Source organism: Oryza brachyantha, chromosome 1, assembly GCF_000231095.2.
Source record: "Oryza brachyantha chromosome 1, ObraRS2, whole genome shotgun sequence".
Taxonomy (NCBI): domain Eukaryota; kingdom Viridiplantae; phylum Streptophyta; class Magnoliopsida; order Poales; family Poaceae; genus Oryza; species Oryza brachyantha.
Window position 1 is genome coordinate 175,037 of NC_023163.2, and position 19,248 is coordinate 194,284.

General features: G+C 40.4%; 3 protein-coding genes and 1 non-coding gene across 5 annotated transcripts; 3 read left to right on the forward strand and 1 right to left on the reverse strand.

The window, feature by feature from the left end:
* Positions 1–1,764: 1,764 nt before the first annotated feature.
* Positions 1,765–1,845, forward strand: TRNAL-AAG. The gene has a single exon. It is a non-coding gene; the product is annotated as a tRNA-Leu (tRNA).
* Positions 1,846–2,749: 904 nt separating this feature from the next.
* LOC102713968 lies at positions 2,750–7,192 on the forward strand. The gene is made up of 12 exons (XM_006645363.3): positions 2,750–3,133; positions 3,230–3,352; positions 4,109–4,229; positions 4,394–4,521; positions 4,613–4,760; positions 4,899–5,077; positions 5,339–5,576; positions 5,673–5,762; positions 5,847–5,992; positions 6,164–6,271; positions 6,391–6,479; positions 6,612–7,192. Exons 1-12 carry the CDS (start codon positions 3,065–3,067, stop codon positions 7,162–7,164), a joined length of 1,992 nt encoding a protein of 663 aa, XP_006645426.1. The 5' UTR covers positions 2,750–3,064; the 3' UTR covers positions 7,165–7,192.
* Positions 7,193–7,253: 61 nt separating this feature from the next.
* On the reverse strand, positions 7,254–12,064 carry LOC102704457 (C-type lectin receptor-like tyrosine-protein kinase At1g52310). Of its 2 annotated transcripts, none has more exons than XM_006643576.3 (4): positions 11,897–12,064; positions 9,380–9,808; positions 8,705–9,272; positions 7,254–8,128 (listed from the first exon to the last, which is right to left on the reverse strand). In XM_006643576.3, the coding sequence occupies exons 1-4, from the start codon at positions 11,952–11,954 to the stop codon at positions 7,549–7,551; spliced, it is 1,635 nt and encodes a 544-aa protein (XP_006643639.1). In that variant the 5' UTR covers positions 11,955–12,064; the 3' UTR covers positions 7,254–7,548. The 2 variants fall into 2 exon arrangements, with proteins under 2 accessions (XP_006643639.1, XP_006643638.1); XM_006643575.3 differs by having other exon boundaries at positions 8,705–9,275.
* A 225-nt stretch (positions 12,065–12,289) lies between these two features.
* On the forward strand, positions 12,290–17,207 carry LOC102704921 (protein NCA1). Its single transcript, XM_006643577.3, has 8 exons — positions 12,290–12,381; positions 12,548–12,834; positions 13,285–13,516; positions 13,660–13,805; positions 14,676–14,763; positions 14,844–14,990; positions 16,536–16,685; positions 16,775–17,207. The coding sequence occupies exons 2-8, from the start codon at positions 12,560–12,562 to the stop codon at positions 16,820–16,822; spliced, it is 1,086 nt and encodes a 361-aa protein (XP_006643640.1). The 5' UTR covers positions 12,290–12,381; positions 12,548–12,559; the 3' UTR covers positions 16,823–17,207.
* The last annotated feature ends 2,041 nt before the right edge of the window (positions 17,208–19,248 follow it).

The following is a 19,248-nucleotide window of genomic DNA, read 5'->3' on the forward strand; positions in this document are numbered from 1 at the left end:
GACTTATCATTTTTTATATGTGTAATAAATTTTTAAATAAGACGAATGGTCAAACGTTATAAAAAAATCAAACATGAAACGAATGCATTAGTAATTACGAAACAATGCACAAGTTTGTGATTACTCTATGGACTGGACTGGAGGCAGATAGGCCGTTGTAAAAGTTGATTCTACCTAGCACAAACATGCTATCGAAAACCTGCAGTCATTGACACTAGCTATATATTATCGTGCAGTAACGACGACATGTACGTAGAGTAAACATGGTCTTGTTCCGTCTGGAGGAGTACTTAAACGTTTAACCATTCATTTTTACATGCAAATGTGCAAAACTATAAATAACACCAATCCATGTGTTGCATGGGCTAATACTATTCATATCAAAATTTGGTTATTTGTTTGAATACTTTGTTGTTAAATTATGCTGAAAGTTATTTTTTGTTTTGGATGTATCAGGATAAAACAATCTACTACTTTATTTAAAGTTTAAAAGAATTGAAAACTACTGATTAAAATGAGTAGAATTTATGGTAATATCATTTCCGTTACTTTCCATTTTATTAATTTAATAATTTTAAAAGAAATTAATTGTTGTAGATTTCTACAAATTCCATGCATGGGAGTCCGTGAGAATTTTTTGCGATATGAGGATAACAGCATAGATGGATGCTTGGGTGCAATTATTAGGTGCAATTGACCATTCTGATTTATCGATGAATATATCATTACCCGAAATTTATACAGTCAGAAACGTGCGCAGCTGAGTCCTAATTGATATCATTTTAGAGGAACGGACGACCGGATGAGAAACTATTTTTGATTAACCGAAAAAAAAATTATTTGAGAACAAATCAGACCTGGGCTTGATCGTGAAGATATATGAAAGGATTGTGATTAACCCTAGTTCGTCAAAATAATTTCTAACTATTATTTGATTGCTTAAAATAATAATTAAAGTTTTAAAATTTTACCTGCCGACAGACCCTTTAGAGCCAGGCCGGTCAGTTAGGGTGTTTAGACCCTCTCAAAATTCCGGATATTTTCTCTCTCAAAAAAATTCCGGATATTTTCCGAAGATCTTTTGCAGAAGCCAAGGGTAATAAACTTTGTCACAAAAGCAACCAAAGCCCACAAATTCCTCCTTTAGTTGCAATTTTGTAACTGGGCTATAATTCTTTCAAAATTTCAATTTTGGCAAAAAAGTCTTCAAATTTGGGTAAATTTCACCCATAAGCCCTCACCAGTGTTTCTAGAGTACTCCGGAAACTTCTAAACCCGCCAAAGCTAAATTCATCCAACTTCAGTTTCTTGAATTTTCTTGAAGCTCCAAAACCTTGTGCCCCATAGTTTCCAAACCCTAAAACCATTTGCATTCATTGAAAGTCAAGTTTAGCCATCCATCTCAAAGAAGAGAGTAGAAGACAGTAAAAAGGAGTAGAAGAAAATAGAAGCATCCAATTCAAGGGCAAGAAACACCCTAATATATTTAAAGTCAGTGGTGTTAAATAAAAAATTGAAGGGAGTAATACTGTTGCTATCACGGTGGAAGTTAAGTGAGATGGTTGATCGGCAGGAAAGAACCAAACCAGGTATTAGGTGTGATGGGAATGCACTGAACAGAAACATCATCTGGATTTATATGTGAAGTCAAAACAATGAATATGTGCTACCGTCGTCCTAGTTTTATTTGTCACGTAGTAGCAAAGTTCATAATTTGATGGTGCCTAGGAAATAAATGAATGTACCAAGTGCATAGCCAGAAGAGTTGAGATGGCCGAGTTGGTCTAAGGCGCCAGATTAAGGTTCTGGTTCGAAAGGGCGTGGGTTCAAATCCCACTCTCAACAACATAAGTGTTTTTTTTTTCTATTTTAGCACTGTCTAGCATTAAGAGAATGAAAATTTTAAGACTGTGTTATTGATTTCCTCCCATACTATTTTAGCACTAACTAACGTTATAAAAAGGAAAGTTTTAAGACTGTGTTATTGATTTCCTCACATATAAGAATGTTCCTATTTAGCACTAACTACCGTCGTTATTAGAAAAAAATCAAAAAAAGTGCTATAATAACGTCATTATAAAAATGAGAATTTTAAGACAGTTTTTGATTTTCTCAGCCGGAGTGGTTATCGGCAGGTTTGAATTCTGCCGGCCATGTCTTTGTATTGGTTCTGTCCCACCTTAATGTTTATCCTTACCAAGATTAATGTGAATACTAACAAATCTAAACATATATAAATTATATGTATTTATTAATAAATAAATTTATATAAGACTAGAAAGACTTCCAATACAAAACGAAACAACAGATGGAGTATTCTTATTTTTCTCTCTAGGATCCATCCTAAAGCTGAAATGTCTCTTAACCTGGCATTCAGAGTTGATTATACTTGCATCATGTATCATGTACAAAACCATGAGGGCAAAAATCAGCTTCGCACAAATAGCCATAAACAAAACAGGGAAGCAAAAACAGCTTCATCTTCACATATAATAGGATGGGATGGGTATTGCCATCCACACTCCAATTAATAACAGTCCTCACTCCTTTGTTTGCTGAAAGAGAGTGTGCTAATGTGTTGGAAGGAAAAAACTCTAAGTGCTCTTGTGCCAAAACACAACGTTTTTTTTTTTCAAAAGGGCAGACCCTAGCCTTCTATTTCAAGAGGACAGAACACCAAGGCTGATTGAGGACAAACAAAACCACAGCAATACATAGCAGCTGCATAATGTCACCGTCAATTACAATGATGTTTGCACAAAGGGTACAATTTATCAGCAACACAACAATGGGTTCGTTTGGAACAAATTTATGTTGTCCAAATTACAAATGTGTACTAGTAGAACTGTGATGGAGGTAAACCTCATCCCTAATTTAGTCTTCAACTTGAGATGCTGCACTGCACATATCTTCTTGCAGCTCTTCATGTCTGCGGGGACGCCAGAGCCAGAGCACGGCAAGTGGGTGGGAGGGAGGTCTAGGGTTCGTCTCGCCGGCCGCCGCGCAGACAGGATTCATAGGAGTAGTATTGTTCAAGAGGAGAGTGAGTTGGCGGAGGGAGGGGATGGCGCTGCTGTGCTTCCTGCTGGACCTCCGCAACATCCCACCGCCGCTCCTCCGCCTCCTCAACCAGGTAAGCTCAGGTACGTGACCTTCCCTTCCCTTCCATTCCAATGGCGATTTCATGCCCATGCCCATTAATCGCATTCGCGTTCGCATTCGCATGCAGTGCCTGCTCCACCTCGCCAACCTCTACGCCGCATCCTCCTCCTCCTCCTCACCCCACCACCTCCCCGACCGTCTCGCCCTCTCCTACATCCAACCCCCCGCCGCCGCCTCCTCCCCTCCTCAGGTCTCTCTCGCTCTCTCTCCCTCTGTTTCTACGAATGCTATTGCTGCTTGTTTCTGTCTGAGACGCTCATGTTTGATTCCTCTCTGTTTTTTTCTTCTTAATATAAAATAATGTTTTCGATGCAAAATTATGCTGTTTTACTTGTAACAAAACGACCCGTCTACACTGACAAAAATCTGCTGTGGTTGATTTCGAATTACTATTTTCATGCATCATTCACATCTGGGAAGATGATGCTCCTCACTGAATTACACTAAGATTGTCTGCGTGAACAACTTAACCAACCACAGACTCATCATCATATATAATGTTATATAGTGCATGCTTGTATTTGTATAGCACAATTCTGTTTGCACTTGTTAGGAGATGTTAGGACCCGGGGATGTCCCAAATGCCTAAGTGTGTTGCCATGCTCGACGGGAGGGCGAGGGCGCTCACCTCACCTCACCGCCCCGTAGCCATGCAGGTGAACCAGGAGAAAGGGGAGAAACAGAGATTGTAGATGAATATTTCTGCTTGCTTATTTCCTTGTAACTTTGCCCCTAAATAGGCTTACATTAACCGAAATACTGAAAGGAAGGAAGAATTAACTAATTAACTAATTTGGCTAAGATTGCAAGCACTGTTCCTAATCCGAAAATCACCCACGGGGCTCAGGTTGTAGCACGCCGTTTATATGAAATCCCCCACATAACAGCACTGCTGTCTCCAAACCAGATGCATTCCTTCTCTCACTTGTGTGCATTTCCCATTCAGCTCAAGGTGGTGTACAGGCCTGGAGAGAAATTTAACCTTCGAGACTTCCACCATGCTGTCAACAGTTTGCCTCTCGATGCCTTTCGTCCTAACAAACATGGATCTCTATATACTACTGGAGGTACTATAATGCCCAATATATTCATGCTACCTTACCTTGGGATGATCTACGTCTTGAATGTTTCATAATTTCCTACATTATCAAACTAACTAGCCAACATACTACTGGACAGTGTACGCTCTTCAAATATAAATCTGTCTTACTCAACCTATCTCCTGTTGCAGATGTGTCATTAACAAATCTTTTTAGCAACCGAGCTATCTATTCTTGGGCCACTGATGACACCTCCAAGAAAGTGATTGCTTTATGTATGTCTGCACAAAACACAGAAGCTCTCCGAAGATCTCTCATGGTATGGACGTGTGACTTTGCAAATTGCAACTTGATTTCAAAGGGATCATCAAGTAATCGCTTAATCCTCTATTTCTTTTCACTGTCACCAGGACGCAGCAGAACAGTGTATTACAGTGGAGTTTGTAATGCTCGAAACAGGGGCTATATTCATATATGACGGTGTTTCTGAAAATTCCAATGGTTTCATAGACAGGATTTGTGATCTTGAAAACTGTGTGGTACGAAGATACAGTCCTGGTGAGGAAACCTGATAGGATAGTACTTATCTATCACTTTTTTTTTAATCTCCGTATATATGTAAATAAAACAACCCTCTTGTTCACATTGCAAAATATAATAGCGTCATCCTATAACTACAATCTTTTGGAAATGCAGAGACTCAAGTTTTGCATGGATTAGTCAAGAGGTGGTTAGAAGAGCTAAAGGATGACAAGGAGGAGAGACTGCAAGCTGATTTTCTGTTCCGAGTTCCCATTATTAGCACTGTTAATCAAATATCTTGCAGCATATATGCATCAGCAAATCAGATCATTGATGGTTTTCCATCATGTCAGGTGAGACAAGTTGTACATGTCACATATTACTAATTAACTAACTGATTATAGTGGTTAGTTTCTTCTGAAGTTCACCTTCATCCTGTACTTGCAAGTTGCTAAAGGAATTTTGACATATGGATTTGGTGATTCCATCGTGGCCTTTTTTAGCTTTTCATTTACTTTGAACAATAACTATCATGTCTCCATACTTCCTTTAAGCAACTCTGTAGCTTCTTGAAGGGTTATGTTACCCATGCTAATCGAGACTACATTGAACAGATATGCAGGTGCCATGGTCGTCCTATTGACCTTGTTAACACAGATAAGGCAAAGTGGATGTGCCCAATGACTAACCGACAGCTTACAGCTTCTGATGTTACTGATACTGCTGTGAAAATTGGGGAACATACAGTACTGTTTCTTCCTGACTCAGAAGGCAGTTCAAACTTGCGACGACCCTCATCTTCCATTTCTTTTGACGTGATTGAGCGCACCAATTTAGCCTCACTAAATGAAGGTAACCACAGCTGTTTCTATTGAAATACACATTAATTAGTCTATAGGGGCTCTATATCTACTCCGTTCAAAATATAATGGCAAACTCTGTTAACAGGACTCATAATGGGGACACCTCATATTGTAATTCCCAGCTCAAATGATGTTGAAGTTACTCCTGACGAATGCTCAGACCAGAACACCCAACGTAGGTCTAGCGGTACACATGTAATGTCTTTGGCTTCTTAAATGATCGTGACATTTCAACTTCAACAGTATCTATTCTTTGCAGTTTTCTATGGTCTATGTGAGACACTTTTCAAGCTTGATCAGGGACTCGTGTGCTCATCAGAATGCAATACTGAAACGATGAAGATAGGATCCCTGCAGTGTTACTATCTTCTCCAACCATCTGATAAGGGACCGATGCTTCTGAGGGTATAGGCAGTGTCCCCCTGTTCTGTTGCAATTATAATTCAAGGCACACACCGCTGCTTTTTTTGTGCTGTTTATTTTGTCCATCAACATCCATTACCGTAATTAGGAGGGTATGTGGTCTTGTTTTGAATGGTTCTAACAGTAAGAACGTATCATGCATTCATGCTGTAGAGGCTTGCTGGATCTGAAGAGATATCGCCTCTCCCAGTTGTAAGCCAACCTTGCAACTTTACTGGTACCAAGGAAGTCAAGAATTTCATCGAAGCCTCACTGTCTAAGGTCTGTTAATGGGAATATAATTGTTTCATAGTTCCACAGTATATGTTGGTTTCATCTGTAACTTCCACGATGCTTTTAGTATTTGCATATACTTATATGCTAACAAATTAATATTTCAGATTGTGCTGAAGGATTACAACCCTCTACAACATGAAAGAGGTTTCCACTCCAGACTGAATTGTCTGGTTAAGGATAGCCTTAAATTTGGGTAGCGCTTCCTGATTTTTACGCAGAAGTTAATTTCCATTGCTTCGTTTATAGTTTGTAGTTCGATTTCTTGGCATATTTCATGTTTGGCTGTCAAGACCACGATCAACTAACACGGGGCATGATTCTGCAGATCGATTCCTCCTGCTTGTGGCGTGAAGGACATTCATCATCTTTATACGTTCAGTGAACCACAAGTATCGACGTTCCGGGGTCCCGAGGAAAACAAGGTGCTGAGCCCGTGCAGGGAGGAGGCTGGAGATCTCCATTCGTTCAGCGAGCCACCGGCAGCGTCATCCCGAGGACCAAAGGAGAAGGCGTCCCCCAGCATTACCGAGGAGTGGGAGCAGCTCATCGTCATCGACGATGACTTCACCAGCGTCGTCACTTCTAGGGTGGCTGCTGCTGCAAAGCCTAAGAGCTCCAAGTTGCCGTCTCCGGTGAAGCCGCTGGATGAGAAGACCAACAGAATTCTGGAGAGGCTGGAAGCTCCCAGGGCAAAGAAGCAGCGGGCTAGCACCAGCACCGGCAATGGCAATGGCAGCAGCAACAGAACTCCACCAGTGTCCAGCCTCGGAGCCGGAACACAGATCAAGAAGCCATTGCTACCATTTGAACCAAGCGCAAGTCAACCTCTGAGACCCACCTTCAACAGGCTCAGGCGGAAGCCCACTGCAGCTACTTAGCTCGCTGCCATTTCAACTCTCAAATGTAGATAGATATGCTGCTGCCCCATGTGCAGAGACAGGTCTCCTTAGGTAGCTCTAACCACATATTAGCACACCTTCTATCAAATATAGATACATAGATTGGTCACTATCAGAGTACAGACATTGTGCACATTAAACTCAAAACATATACTGAGATCTAAATAGAAGTCAACTGAAGTACACACGAGCAATGGCCATTACAAGAACAAACAACACATTGTTACAACTACTTCTCCCCTCAACCACTTTTTCCTCGGAAGGAAGGAAGCAATTGCAACTACTACGTACTAGTACTAGTTAAGCAGACACTTGAATAGATGTGTGCTGCCAGCTGACTGACATCGGCAACTACAATAGATTTCAGCGAGGAGTCCGAACCTCCAATGGCAACATTGGAGACGTAGCGCTGGTGCTGGTGCCGCTCCTCAGTTCTGATGCTGCTGACTTTAGCTCAAGTTGCTGCAGTTGATGGACCACATGAGACATCCTTGGTCGCACCGAAGGAACATGCTGGGTGCATGCGTAAACAAGGTCGACAACTTTCTGGATGACGCCTACATCCGGCAAGTCCTGAATCAGTGGGTCTAACAGCTCTAGATACCGGTGTGACTGGACTAGAGGTGTTGCCCACTCAAATATAGTCTGCCATCCAACGGATTCGACAGACTGAGTAGGCCGACGACCACTAATGATCTCTAGAAGGAGCACACCAAAGCTGTAGACATCGCTCTTTGTTGTCAGTTCATTCCTGTATATGAATTCAGGAGCAAGATACCCGTAGGTTGCAGCCTTCACAGTCCTCTCGTGCATTACTTCCCATGGCACAAACTTGGACATCCCAACCCCCATCAGATGGGAGCCAAATTCCTCATCAAGTAGCACGTTGCTTGCACGGATATCACGGTGCACAACCTGGGGCTTCACCTTGTCGTGCAAAAATCTGGATCAAAATAAGTAATGGTAAGTAAATATAGCAACTAAAAGTAGCAAACCAAACAGAACCCACAAGGCCTCACGGTAACATATACTACTATACCCATTTGGCCTAATCTTAATTCCAGGGGAACCCAGACACTACTGAATGCTATTGCTTTAAAAAAATATATATATTACTATAGAAACCATCAACCAATATAGTTTAAAAGCCCTAGAATCATGTACATTTACGCAGCCCACTGTTTTCAATTAATAATAAATCAAAAAGATACATAATGATAAACCATTAACGCTGAATGGCGGGAAACAACAGAAATTCAAATTTAGCACAAAAATTTAATTAAAAGAACCTACCAACCTAAGATGGTAATCCAAATTAGTTCCTCAATAGGCCTAGATATAAATTAGAGTGGGACAGTACATGCAAGCGTTACCAGAAAAAGGAAAAATCCATGCTCACAGGTGCGAACAGAAAATAGGTATATGCATGGATCTACATCATAGGGGGCTATAACATCTCAACAAGAAATATTGTGTTTCTGAGAAATAGGCAAGTAATCCAAATTCCACAGAGACTTACGCGATCCCTTGTGCAAGAGTTGTTGCAATTCTCATCCTCATTGGCCAATCAAGGCACCGGCCTCCTCTGGGGACATGATGTAGCCACACATCCAACGGCCCATTTGCAACAAACTCATAAACAATAAAGCGGTCACCATGATCATAACAGCATCCTTTTACTGCAACTAAATTAGGATGATACAGCTTTGCAACTCTCCCAATCTCGGAGTAGAAATCTTTTTTCCTTTGCAGGCTTGATCTCTTTAGTCTCTTGATTGCTACCCTGGATCCATCTGGCAAGATCCCACTATAGGTTCCACCAGTCTTTGCATTTCCAGGAAGCCGGTTGCCCTCACTAAAGTTCTTTGTGATTGATCTAAGTTCTTCTCCTGTGAACACTTTCCATAGCGGCAGAACTAGTGCAGTTGCTGAAGTACCGGAAGCTTCACGCGACCTTCTCCTCCTCTTGCTTCGCCTATAGACAAGAAGCCAAACTACTACTGCTAGAGTGGTCAAGAGAATGAATCCACTCACAACAACGAGTACTATGAAATACTCTTTGTGGCAGTGATCATGGTAACATCTGTCTTCTGATATAAAGTATAGTTGGTCAGCAGAACAGAAATAACAGTTTGTAAGAAAGCAATGATAGATTATACAGACTAAATTGAATATTTGCAAAAAGAAGACTCACCATGATTGATCATACAAATGAGTCCATGTGGATCACTGCACCTTTTTGCGGTAAGGGTAGCATGGGTAGTGGTAAGCAAAGTGCATGTATCATTGGTAGTAGCAAGGGCACAGCCAGTACCGCTGCAGTTGGCGTGCAATGTGTCAACAGGAAAGACAGTGTCATTCCAAGAGGATGAATCATCAGACCATGTCCAAGCAAAAGCAGCAGAGGCAGCATTGTCACGGTGGCCTCCAACCCAGCATCCTGAGGCCCCGCAGAGAGACCTTGCGAAAGTGAGGTCTTGAAGTGATGAGAGCGCGGCCAAATGAGCGGTGAAGTTATTACGGCAAAGAGCCTCAGATCTATCCCAAGAAAGGGGTGTTGGTATGTAAATGAAACATTTGTCATGAGCAGGAGTGAGTTGCCAAGCATCAGGGCATGAGGAGGCTGCAGAGAAATGAGAGTATCAGTCAGTCAATCACTCAATACGATTAGAGTGGAAAGCCCTAAGGACAACAGCAGCTTAAGAAGAAGACGAGAAGAAGGCACATAGCGCAATAGTAGATAGTCGTGGTGAGAAGAAAGAACGGGTGTTAGTGGGAAGTGGCAGGCATGGAAAAATGAAATCTTTGTTTGTTGAAGATGCAGATTGAAGTAAGAGAGGAGGAATTGGTCTCTTCCCCCAAATACTAAAAAGGGAAGGATGGTGTGCAGGAAGGTGATGCACATATGAGCAGGGAGGGATCTATGCTAGCTATTGTAGAGAAGGAATGAATCCCATGGGTATAATTTAGCATACACTAGAAAGCAAGCAACGGCTTTGCTGTGTGCAAATAGGCTACCTTAATTAACCCTATCAGTGTATGCAGCGCTATCTCTCGAGCACAGGTTGAGGTTCATCCTCAATGGAAAAATGGAGCACCTAACAACGCATCTTCATAGACCAAGAACTACGAGATCACCCCTTTCATTCTGGGGTGACGGGAGGGATTGTATCGTTCGAGCCTTTTTTTCATGTTTTTCATGACGGTCTGGATAAAGCAGCAATCAATAGGAATTCCCTAATTCTCCCTTCCTGAAAGGAAGAACGTGAAATTCTTTTCCTTTCCGCAAGGACCAGGAGATTGGATCTAGCCATAAGAGGAATGCTTGGTATAAATAAGCCACTTCTTGATCTTCGACCCCGTAAGTTACTACGAGGGCCCCTGATCAATGCAATGGGATGTGGCTATTTATCTATCTCTTGACTAGAAATGGGAGCAGAACAGGTTTGACAAAAGATCTTAGAGTGTCTAGGGTTGGGCCAGGAGGGTATCTTTATTTACGGTAAATTTAACAAAACTACATGTACTTTTTATGTTCTATTACAAAACTATATATTTAATGACATGTCTTATAAAATTAGAAAATTGCACATTTAGCAGACTTATTATACAAAATGACAGGTTTTAGCAATCACCGTTAGTTAACATGCCAGACCAACATGTAGTCTCATGAACCTTCAACATGCACTTTAGTGGATGATGTCAATCAATAATTAAGTAGTGGATTTTTGCATTTGAAAACATATGTAATGGAATATCATGAGACCATAGGTTTCAATGTGATGGTGAACAAGTTCCTGGGACTTTAGGTTGGTCCTGCATGTTAGATATCGGTGGATATAAAGAGCAAGATTAAACATATTGTTTTGGGATAACGGGTATAGTATATCTGTAGTTAGGTGAGATAAATGCTTAAATCTATAGTCTTCCCACATAATAGACAATAGACAAAGTATATATAGTTTTGTAAAATTTAGACCCCCTTATTCCAATGAAGAACACATGGATTTTGTAGGATTCCAATCCTATAGTAAATATTCCTATATAATCCTTTGAAACAAAGATAAAATCCTATAAAATTCATATGTAATGTCTTGTTCTATAAAAGTTCTCTACGAATTTTACGATGAGATCAAAGATCGTAGAAATTTTTTTCTCCATAAATTCCTACATTTTTCCTATGCTTCAATCAAATGATGTTCTTGTATTTTTCAATCCTTTGTTTTACAATTAAAATCGTATCTAAATTCTATGTATGTTTTACACTCTGATTCCTATTAAAATCATATATTTTTTCCTGTAAGTATGTTTTTCCAACCCTACAATTCAAAGGGACTTTATGCGAAAACAAAGCAACTCTTCACCGAAAATATTACGAAAGGAATCAATTGAAGGGAGGAGTTTTTCATAGTATTTACAAAGTCGAAGGGCTAAAATGAAAAAGAAAGAAAGAGGAACTCCCTGATATTTATTGGCCCATCCCCAATCTCTATATACGGTCGACGGGATCCTCTCCCCCAGCCTCCATCGGCGCGGACGGCGGCGGGGCCGTGCGGCTGCGGCGAGGCGGGTGGCGGGCGGCACCTCTAGCGGGCGGACATCGGCCGCAGGTGAGGCGCAGCTCAATTCGAAAGCTGTCTACTGGGGCCTAAGATTCGCCGCATATAGAGATGGAGGAGTCGGGGGAGAAAGAAGTGAAATAAATACATACAGGTGGTCCGAGCGAGGGCGGTGAGCAGGATGATGATGAAAGAGAGACGGAGAGCCATGGCCTCGGCCTCGCTTCTTCACCGATGCGATTCAGACGCCATGGCTGGCCACTGTACTGTACTGGTTGTAGAGGAAGGAGGGAGGAAGAAGAGCCGGCCGGCCGTCAGTCATAAAAGCAGTCAGTCCAGTCCAGTCATAAAAGCAGTGGGTGGGTGAGCCTAGCCATATGGGATGGGCTGGGCTCTATCGATCGGCCCAACAAGGAAGGCGTCTTCCTCCTCCTCCCGTCCCGGCTTGCTTGTCGTTTGCGTTGCGTTGTTGCGTCTTCCACCTCCTCCCGTCCCGTCCTGTGGTGTGGGCTGTGGTTGTGGTAGGCGCACCGCACCGCAAATCCAATCTCTCCCCTCCCCTCCCCTCCCCTAAAGCGGAAGCAGATCGACGACGAAGAAGAAGAAGAATCAACCAACCAATCTCCCCTCACCTAACGTAAGCATCTCGATTCCCCTCCCAATCCTCTAGCCCTAGCCCTACCTCTACCTCTAGCTCTATGAATCAATCGCATTCCATTTTTCCTATTCCCACGAATTTTGATTACTTTGGTTGATTACTCATACCAACTATTCGATAAACTCGACACTAATCTTTCTTCCAGGACCGACCGATTATGAGCTCTCTATGCCCCTTCGCTAAACTCGCCTCCGCTGGCGCCAAATGCCCTGTAAAATCCGATAAAAACAACAGCACCACTGCCTCATGTCCTGCCAACTCTCACCACCACAAGGAGGACGATGCCCAACAAAATCCATCTATGGTGCCACCAAAGTGCCCCTTCGGCTACGACTCCAACACCTTCAAGCTTGGCCCGCTCAGCTGCATGGTCTGCCACGCGCTTCTATATCAAACTAGCAAATGTACCCCGTGCTCCCACAAGTTCTGCAAGTGTGTTTTCCATTGCTTTTCTTCACCTCACTTTTTATTTCTGCTGTTACTTTTCTCACTACTCAGCCCACGTTCGGCAGTACGCAGGGAGAGGGGTTAGTTATCCAGCGCCGAAAACGTAGTAATAGATTAGTATAATTAATTATTATTTATTAGAATAATATAAAATAGATTAATATGATTTTTTAATACAACTTTCCTATAGAAAATTTTTGTAAAAAATACACCGTTTAGCAGTTCGGGAAGCGTGCACGCGGAAAATGAGGCGGTAACTGGTGGTGCCGAACGCGACCTCAATGCTGCAACACTTGTTTTGCTATCGTTCAAACTCAGTAGCGGAGGATTTGGCTGCTGCTGGGCATGGCACCGCTTGTAAACACACATCTTTGGCACTGGAAACACCTTGTAATTCCTTCCTTCAGTAGGTTCTAACTGGATTTGCCTTGTCAGGACATGCATATTGCGCTTTAAGGACTGCCCGTTGTGTGGTGCTGACATAGAAGGAATTGAGCCCGATGATGAACTTCAAGCCCTTGTCGACCACTTCATTGATGGCCATGCACGTATCAAGCGATCACATGCTCCAGGTGATGAGGAAGTCACAGGTAACAAGGGGGGCAAGGTCATTTATGAGGATGTCTCCATGGAGAGAGGAGCTTTTCTAGTCCAGCAAGCTATGAGGGTCAGTACTCAAATCACACCATAAGCTTCTTACACCGAGCTATTTTACATTTGAAATGTGTTTTAATACATCATCCTTTGGTCTGTGTTAATTTCTTAATGTTCTTGATATTTTACCAATGCCTCTGACTTTTACATTTTCAGGCTTTTCGCGCACAGAACATTGAAAGTGCAAGGTCTAGGCTCAGTATGTGCGCAGAAGACATCAGGGAGGAATTGAAATCTAAAGAAGACAACCAGGAACTGTCTTCTCAGCTTGGAGCTGTGTTAGGAATGCTTGGGGATTGCTGGTACGGTGATTTTCTCTTGGGGACTGGAGGATAAGTGAAGTTTCTATCGATACGTTTACTGCGTATTGAACTAAATTCTTGCATGTTTTTTTTTATAACTTTTTCTAATTACGAGAACAGTTCTTATCTTTGAAGTGTTTGTAGCTTTCCACAAAAGAAGATAGATGCTCATTTCTTTGTATCTGTTGGCACAAGGTCCCATCGTAGTCTAGGCCCATTCATATTTCTGATCATTCAGAACCAAGTTTTCTTTCATATGTTCTAATACTCTGTGTTTTGACTACACATAAAACATCCCTTCAAAACAAGAGAAAGGAGAATCTCGTTGCAATAACATTTGTTCTTCATTAAAGTATCGACCTATTTGTCTACATTGGAATGGTACGGGAGTTTGCTACTTTGTGCAGCCTAGCTGATGCACAGAGCCTGTCTAGCAGGTTGTAGGCTTATGCTGATGCCAATTATGACTGGCTGCAATTGCTCTGAATGGTATATTCGCATCTGGGAAAAGTGGGAATCTTTGTCCATTCCCTACACCAGCCAGCTTTCTGGTGCCAATAGCAAGCGGGAGCTTGTTTAATAGCCAGCTACCAGTTAGCAAGATCCTGGTTCTAGTCAGGACAGGATGTGTTGTACCTGCTCATATAAAATCTCAGGGTCTGTCACAACTTGTTGCTGAACTCATTGCGTTTCAATGTCACTAGGGAGGATTTTGTTTTTATCCCACTGTTATGATATGCTTTCTGAACTTTATCTATAATTTCATTGTGCTCATGTATTATTTTTCATTATGCCTGTGACACATAATCATGGCGGTCTTTATCTTAATTTTCTTAGTTTGTGCATAAATGACTTCATTCCATGCTGCAGTCGGACCTTGGGAGATGCTCCTTCAGCAATCACTTACTATGAAGAAAGTTCTGAATTCCTCTCGAAATTGCCCAAAAAGGATTTGGAGGTTGTATTTTGTTTTTAAAATGATTATAACAGCATGGTGGTAAGTTCTCATATTGATTTAACTTTTGCATTCATCTACAGTTGGTTCATACTCTGTCAGTTTCACTAAATAAAATTGGAGATCTTCGCTACTACGATGGAGACCTCCAGTCAGCAAGAAGCTATTATGCACGTTCATTGGATGTTCGCAGAAGTGCAGTAAAAGAACACTCAGCGGTGGCTTCCCAGGTAACTACTGCATTACTGATTAAGATTAGCTATAAATATAAAAAGGGCTGATGTTATTATCTTAGAAACAGAAGGAATCTTATTCGTCATTCCATTTTCTCCCTGCTCCTTTCATTATTTCTGTTGCTGGACTTCTTTACATATTTCAAAATATAGGGCGTCTTTTGTTTTGTTAGGATAAGAGTTTGATCAAAGATTACTCTATTAATATCTCACTTGTATGACACAAGTATAATCATAAGAAAATACTTTCATATATGAATCTAATAATATCAATTTTGTGTTATAGTCTTATAGAAATTATATTCTAATTGAGTAATATTTGGTCAAACTATTTTTCTAACGAAACAAAATATGCCCTGTATTTTGAAATGAAGGGAGTACTAAAATCGTGCCAGCTCTTCCGTAGCTTTACATCAGTAGATATGTCCCATGAAAATGATATCAGCAGATATTGATCAAAAGTCCGTCCTTATCTTACATTTACTCTTATTGACATGATTAGAAATGTTAGAGTTTTTTTTCTTGAAAACACAGGAGAGCTGCATTTCATTTCATGAAGGGGAAGAAAAAACAAAAATATTACACAAAAACACAAAAACAAAAACAAAATACAAAGTAGGAGGACAGAAATGTTAGTGTTCAATGTGTAAAATTTACTCCTGTTGACATGATTAGAAATGTCGGTGTTTAAATGTGTTTATTGGATACCATTTCAATGGCGCACTCCAATTACACATTAGCAATCGCCATATTCTCCCACACTTCATTGTTCTGGTTCTCATGGACACTGCACATTATTCAGACATAGGGGACGCTGCACATAATTCAGACATAGGGGACACTGCACATAATTCAGACATGGGGGACACTCCACATAATTCAGACATGGGGGACACTGCACATAATTCAGACATAGGGGACACTGCACATAATTCAGACATAGGGGACACCACACATAATTCAGACACAGGGGGCAGCAAAAAGTGGACATAAAAAGGGGTTCCTACACATAATTTTTGTATTCCTTTCTCTGAAGTAAATTGATTTCTGAATACTAATGTGGTAGCAAGTGCCAGACCATACTAGGACTTAGGTCTGGTAATTCACTATGAATGGTGAGGATCTGGCTAACTGATCTGCTAGCCTGCATTTTTGGTAACTTTGGGCTTGTTTGGTTCATGCTCACTTCAAGCATGTCCAAAAAAAAAAAAGGTCAATGCCAATAAGATGGTGCTATCTTTGGTTTTTAGCCAAAAAACTGACATTGCCTAAATTTTGGTAACCAAAATGAACTAAAGCACACACACATATTTTTAAAAAATAGCAACAAACCAAATGAGCTACTTTACAAAACCATTGGTTGCAAGCCAAACAAACCCTTTCTTCTCTAAATTTTAATGTCAGGAGACAGAACGAACAGATAGATAACAAAACATTTTGCAGAATGTGGTTGTCTTTAGCTGCAACATGTAACAGATAAATTCTTGAGAGCGTTTTTCTTTAGATGCCACTATATCATGGTCTGTCTACTTTTGGATATAGGTCATTGATCTAGCAACTTCTCTTGCCAAAGTTGCGGATGCTGATAGAAATCTTGGGAACGAGAGCATGGCAGTTGAGGGTTTTGAGGAAGCAATTAAATGCCTTGAGAAGTTGAAGATAGATTCTGAAGAAGCCAGTCTTGAGCAACGGGTAGCTACTCCTTATCCTTGTGCACCGCCTCTTATCCTTTTCCTGTGTGTGTGGTGCTCTCGACTGACTTGTATTTTGTACTTTTACAGCGCCTCTCAGTTCTTGACTTTCTACACAAACAACTGGATGACAAGTGATATGCACAATTCTTTTAAGAGCATACTCACAGGATATGTGCTATCCGTAATGAGGATCAGCTCCAGTAAGTATTGTGATGAATATGGAAGGAGTTGCTCCAGAATGGGGACTAGTGTATATTTGAGGTTTGCTGCGACAGAAAATAAATATTTTCGAGTTGTAGATGTTTCTTATGTCTGGTGCGGGTGGAGAGTACTGTTTGAATCTTGATGGCCACCAGCCAAAGCTCTATGGTTTGCTTCTCTTACCCTGACACACTACGGAAGACGAATCTTCTCGGAAGTTGTTTGTTGCCTGCCGTGTTATGTGAATGCTATCCCACTGTATATCGACAATAAGGAAAGAAAGAATTCAAGCATGGACGTTTTTTATCGCCCTGGCAAAGCTGTTTGCATATATTTTTAGTAGCATTAAGGTAATCTGGATGGGGGTATCTCAAAAGTCAGAAAGAAATCAGGTCTTTGCTCTTACCTTGTGACAGACGGATCTTTGACAACAAGGCAAAGCAAGTCTTGCTTGCCAAAGTCCGCAACTGATGCAAATTTGACTTGTGCAGAATATAACTAGTTTAGTCTAATCACATGCTATGCTAAATTCATCTTTCTGCAGAACAGCCACGCACCTTTATCTTTTTTGCTTCCGAAAAAAATATATAATTTTCATCCTTAAATTTAGAGTGTGATTTCGAGGGATTTTCGATAAAGTTTATTCAGCCTTAGCTTTCAGATCACTAATAATATATATATATATATAAGTATTATTTCTAACTTATTTTTGTTTGTAAATATGCTGAGTGGCTTTTTCATGACTAATTTAGCCAAACAATCACCCCACGACTAATTTAGCCGCATAATTTGGAAATGGTCAGCCCCCCAGGTTTTGTATATACCGCTAGTGGTGTAGCTCAATTTAGGTGTGTTCTTTTTCTTCTTTTGTGATATTAACTTTTGGACATGATGTTTTATCACTCATCTTATTCAAAAAGAACTATAAAAATATTATTTATTTTACTGTGACTTTTTTTTGTTAAAGAAACCTTTAAGCCTGACTTGTATCTATATCAAACTGATGGAATGCAAGACACAAGAGAGGTTTGAAGAGAGTGGGTTTGCTGGCCAGGTTGGAGCAGGAAAATATAATTGGATTTATCTTGGTTTAACTGAACCAGAAGGGGATTAAAACAACATCGCGTGTCATTAATTCCATGCATCTTAATTTAGCCACGTTTAGTTTGCAGCCTTGAAGGTCGAATCGTATATATGATCGGTCGAGTGAAAGTGCTACGTGAAAAATGCAAAGCTATCCATGTTCGGTTTACCATATCATACACCACGCCGGTACGTATCTGAGAGATGTTCAGGTTAATTCGATTCTTCATTAGTAAGACATATCTTCATGTTCCCATTAGTAAGCACCAAAGTAAGTAATAAACCATTTCATCCCTTAGCTAGTAAGCACCAACAACAGATGTATACTAAGGCTCCAGGGACTAACTAATTAAAAGTCAAATTAATAAGTGTGTTAGTATGTACTGTAGCTGCATGTACATGCATGTTGATATGCTGACCTCAAGTTTTGACGCGGTCAACTTAATTTTTTCCCTACATTTAACCACTCATCTTATAAAATTATTAATTATTTTGTTATAGTTTGGCTTATTACCAAATCAACTTAAAAATAACTTATAATTCTATATATTTGTGAAAAAATTAAATAAGATAAACGATCAAAAAAATAACATTTGAATATACGATACGAAAGAGGCTAGCGGACGTGCGAGCGGAAGGCGAAGCCGGCCATATATTACAACATGCTGTACTATTACAAGATAACTGCTCTAACTTAAACGTAAATTTCAATATCTGACCATTGAATTTTACGGACCATATATAAAGTTGAATGGTGTTCCAACACCAGTGGACAAAATTATCACAGTACTTATGCTGAATTTTGACATTTGTGTCACTATACTGGACCATATATATCCTAAGCAAGTTATTTCCCATTTTTTACTTTTGACCACCGCCGAGTTTTAAATTTATATTTGATCATTATCTTATTTAAAAAATTATGTAATTATTATTTATTTTATTATTAAATAACTTTAACTACAACTTCTATATTTACATATTTGAGAAAAAAAAAATTATGAATAAGACAAACGTATGTAAAGTGAATTGTATTAAACATAAACAAACATGACAGACAAAGTAGTGCTTTATGTATTAACCTAGGGAGGGAGAGAATACATAATAAATTGATGCACTATATATTACTGTGAGGGTAAACCCGATGGCAAATGGCTCTTTATATATATATATATATATATATATATATATATATATATATATACACACACATAGGTGGGCGCCATCCCCAACTCTCAAAGTTTCCATCTTGTTGACGAGCAATCTCGACCGACCCC

Excerpts from the sequence above, each read along its gene's own strand:
- LOC102704457 (XM_006643575.3), bottom strand. The coding sequence starts at position 11,954 with ATGGCTCTCCGTCTCTCTTTCATCATCATCCTGCTCACCGCCCTCGCT. Across the intron at positions 9,276-9,379 it reads CATTTGTATGATCAATCATG|AAGACAGATGTTACCATGAT; the intron begins GTGAGTCTTCTT and ends ACTTTATATCAG. Across the intron at positions 8,129-8,704 it reads ACTCTTGCACAAGGGATCGC|ATTTTTGCACGACAAGGTGA; the intron begins GTAAGTCTCTGT and ends ATTTTGATCCAG.
- LOC102704921 (XM_006643577.3), top strand. The coding sequence starts at position 12,560 with ATGAGCTCTCTATGCCCCTTCGCTAAACTCGCCTCCGCTGGCGCCAAA. Across the intron at positions 13,806-14,675 it reads GGAATGCTTGGGGATTGCTG|TCGGACCTTGGGAGATGCTC; the intron begins GTACGGTGATTT and ends TCCATGCTGCAG. Across the intron at positions 16,686-16,774 it reads AAGCCAGTCTTGAGCAACGG|CGCCTCTCAGTTCTTGACTT; the intron begins GTAGCTACTCCT and ends GTACTTTTACAG.
- LOC102713968 (XM_006645363.3), top strand. The coding sequence starts at position 3,065 with ATGGCGCTGCTGTGCTTCCTGCTGGACCTCCGCAACATCCCACCGCCG. Across the intron at positions 5,993-6,163 it reads AGGGACCGATGCTTCTGAGG|AGGCTTGCTGGATCTGAAGA; the intron begins GTATAGGCAGTG and ends TTCATGCTGTAG. Across the intron at positions 6,480-6,611 it reads AAGGATAGCCTTAAATTTGG|ATCGATTCCTCCTGCTTGTG; the intron begins GTAGCGCTTCCT and ends ATGATTCTGCAG.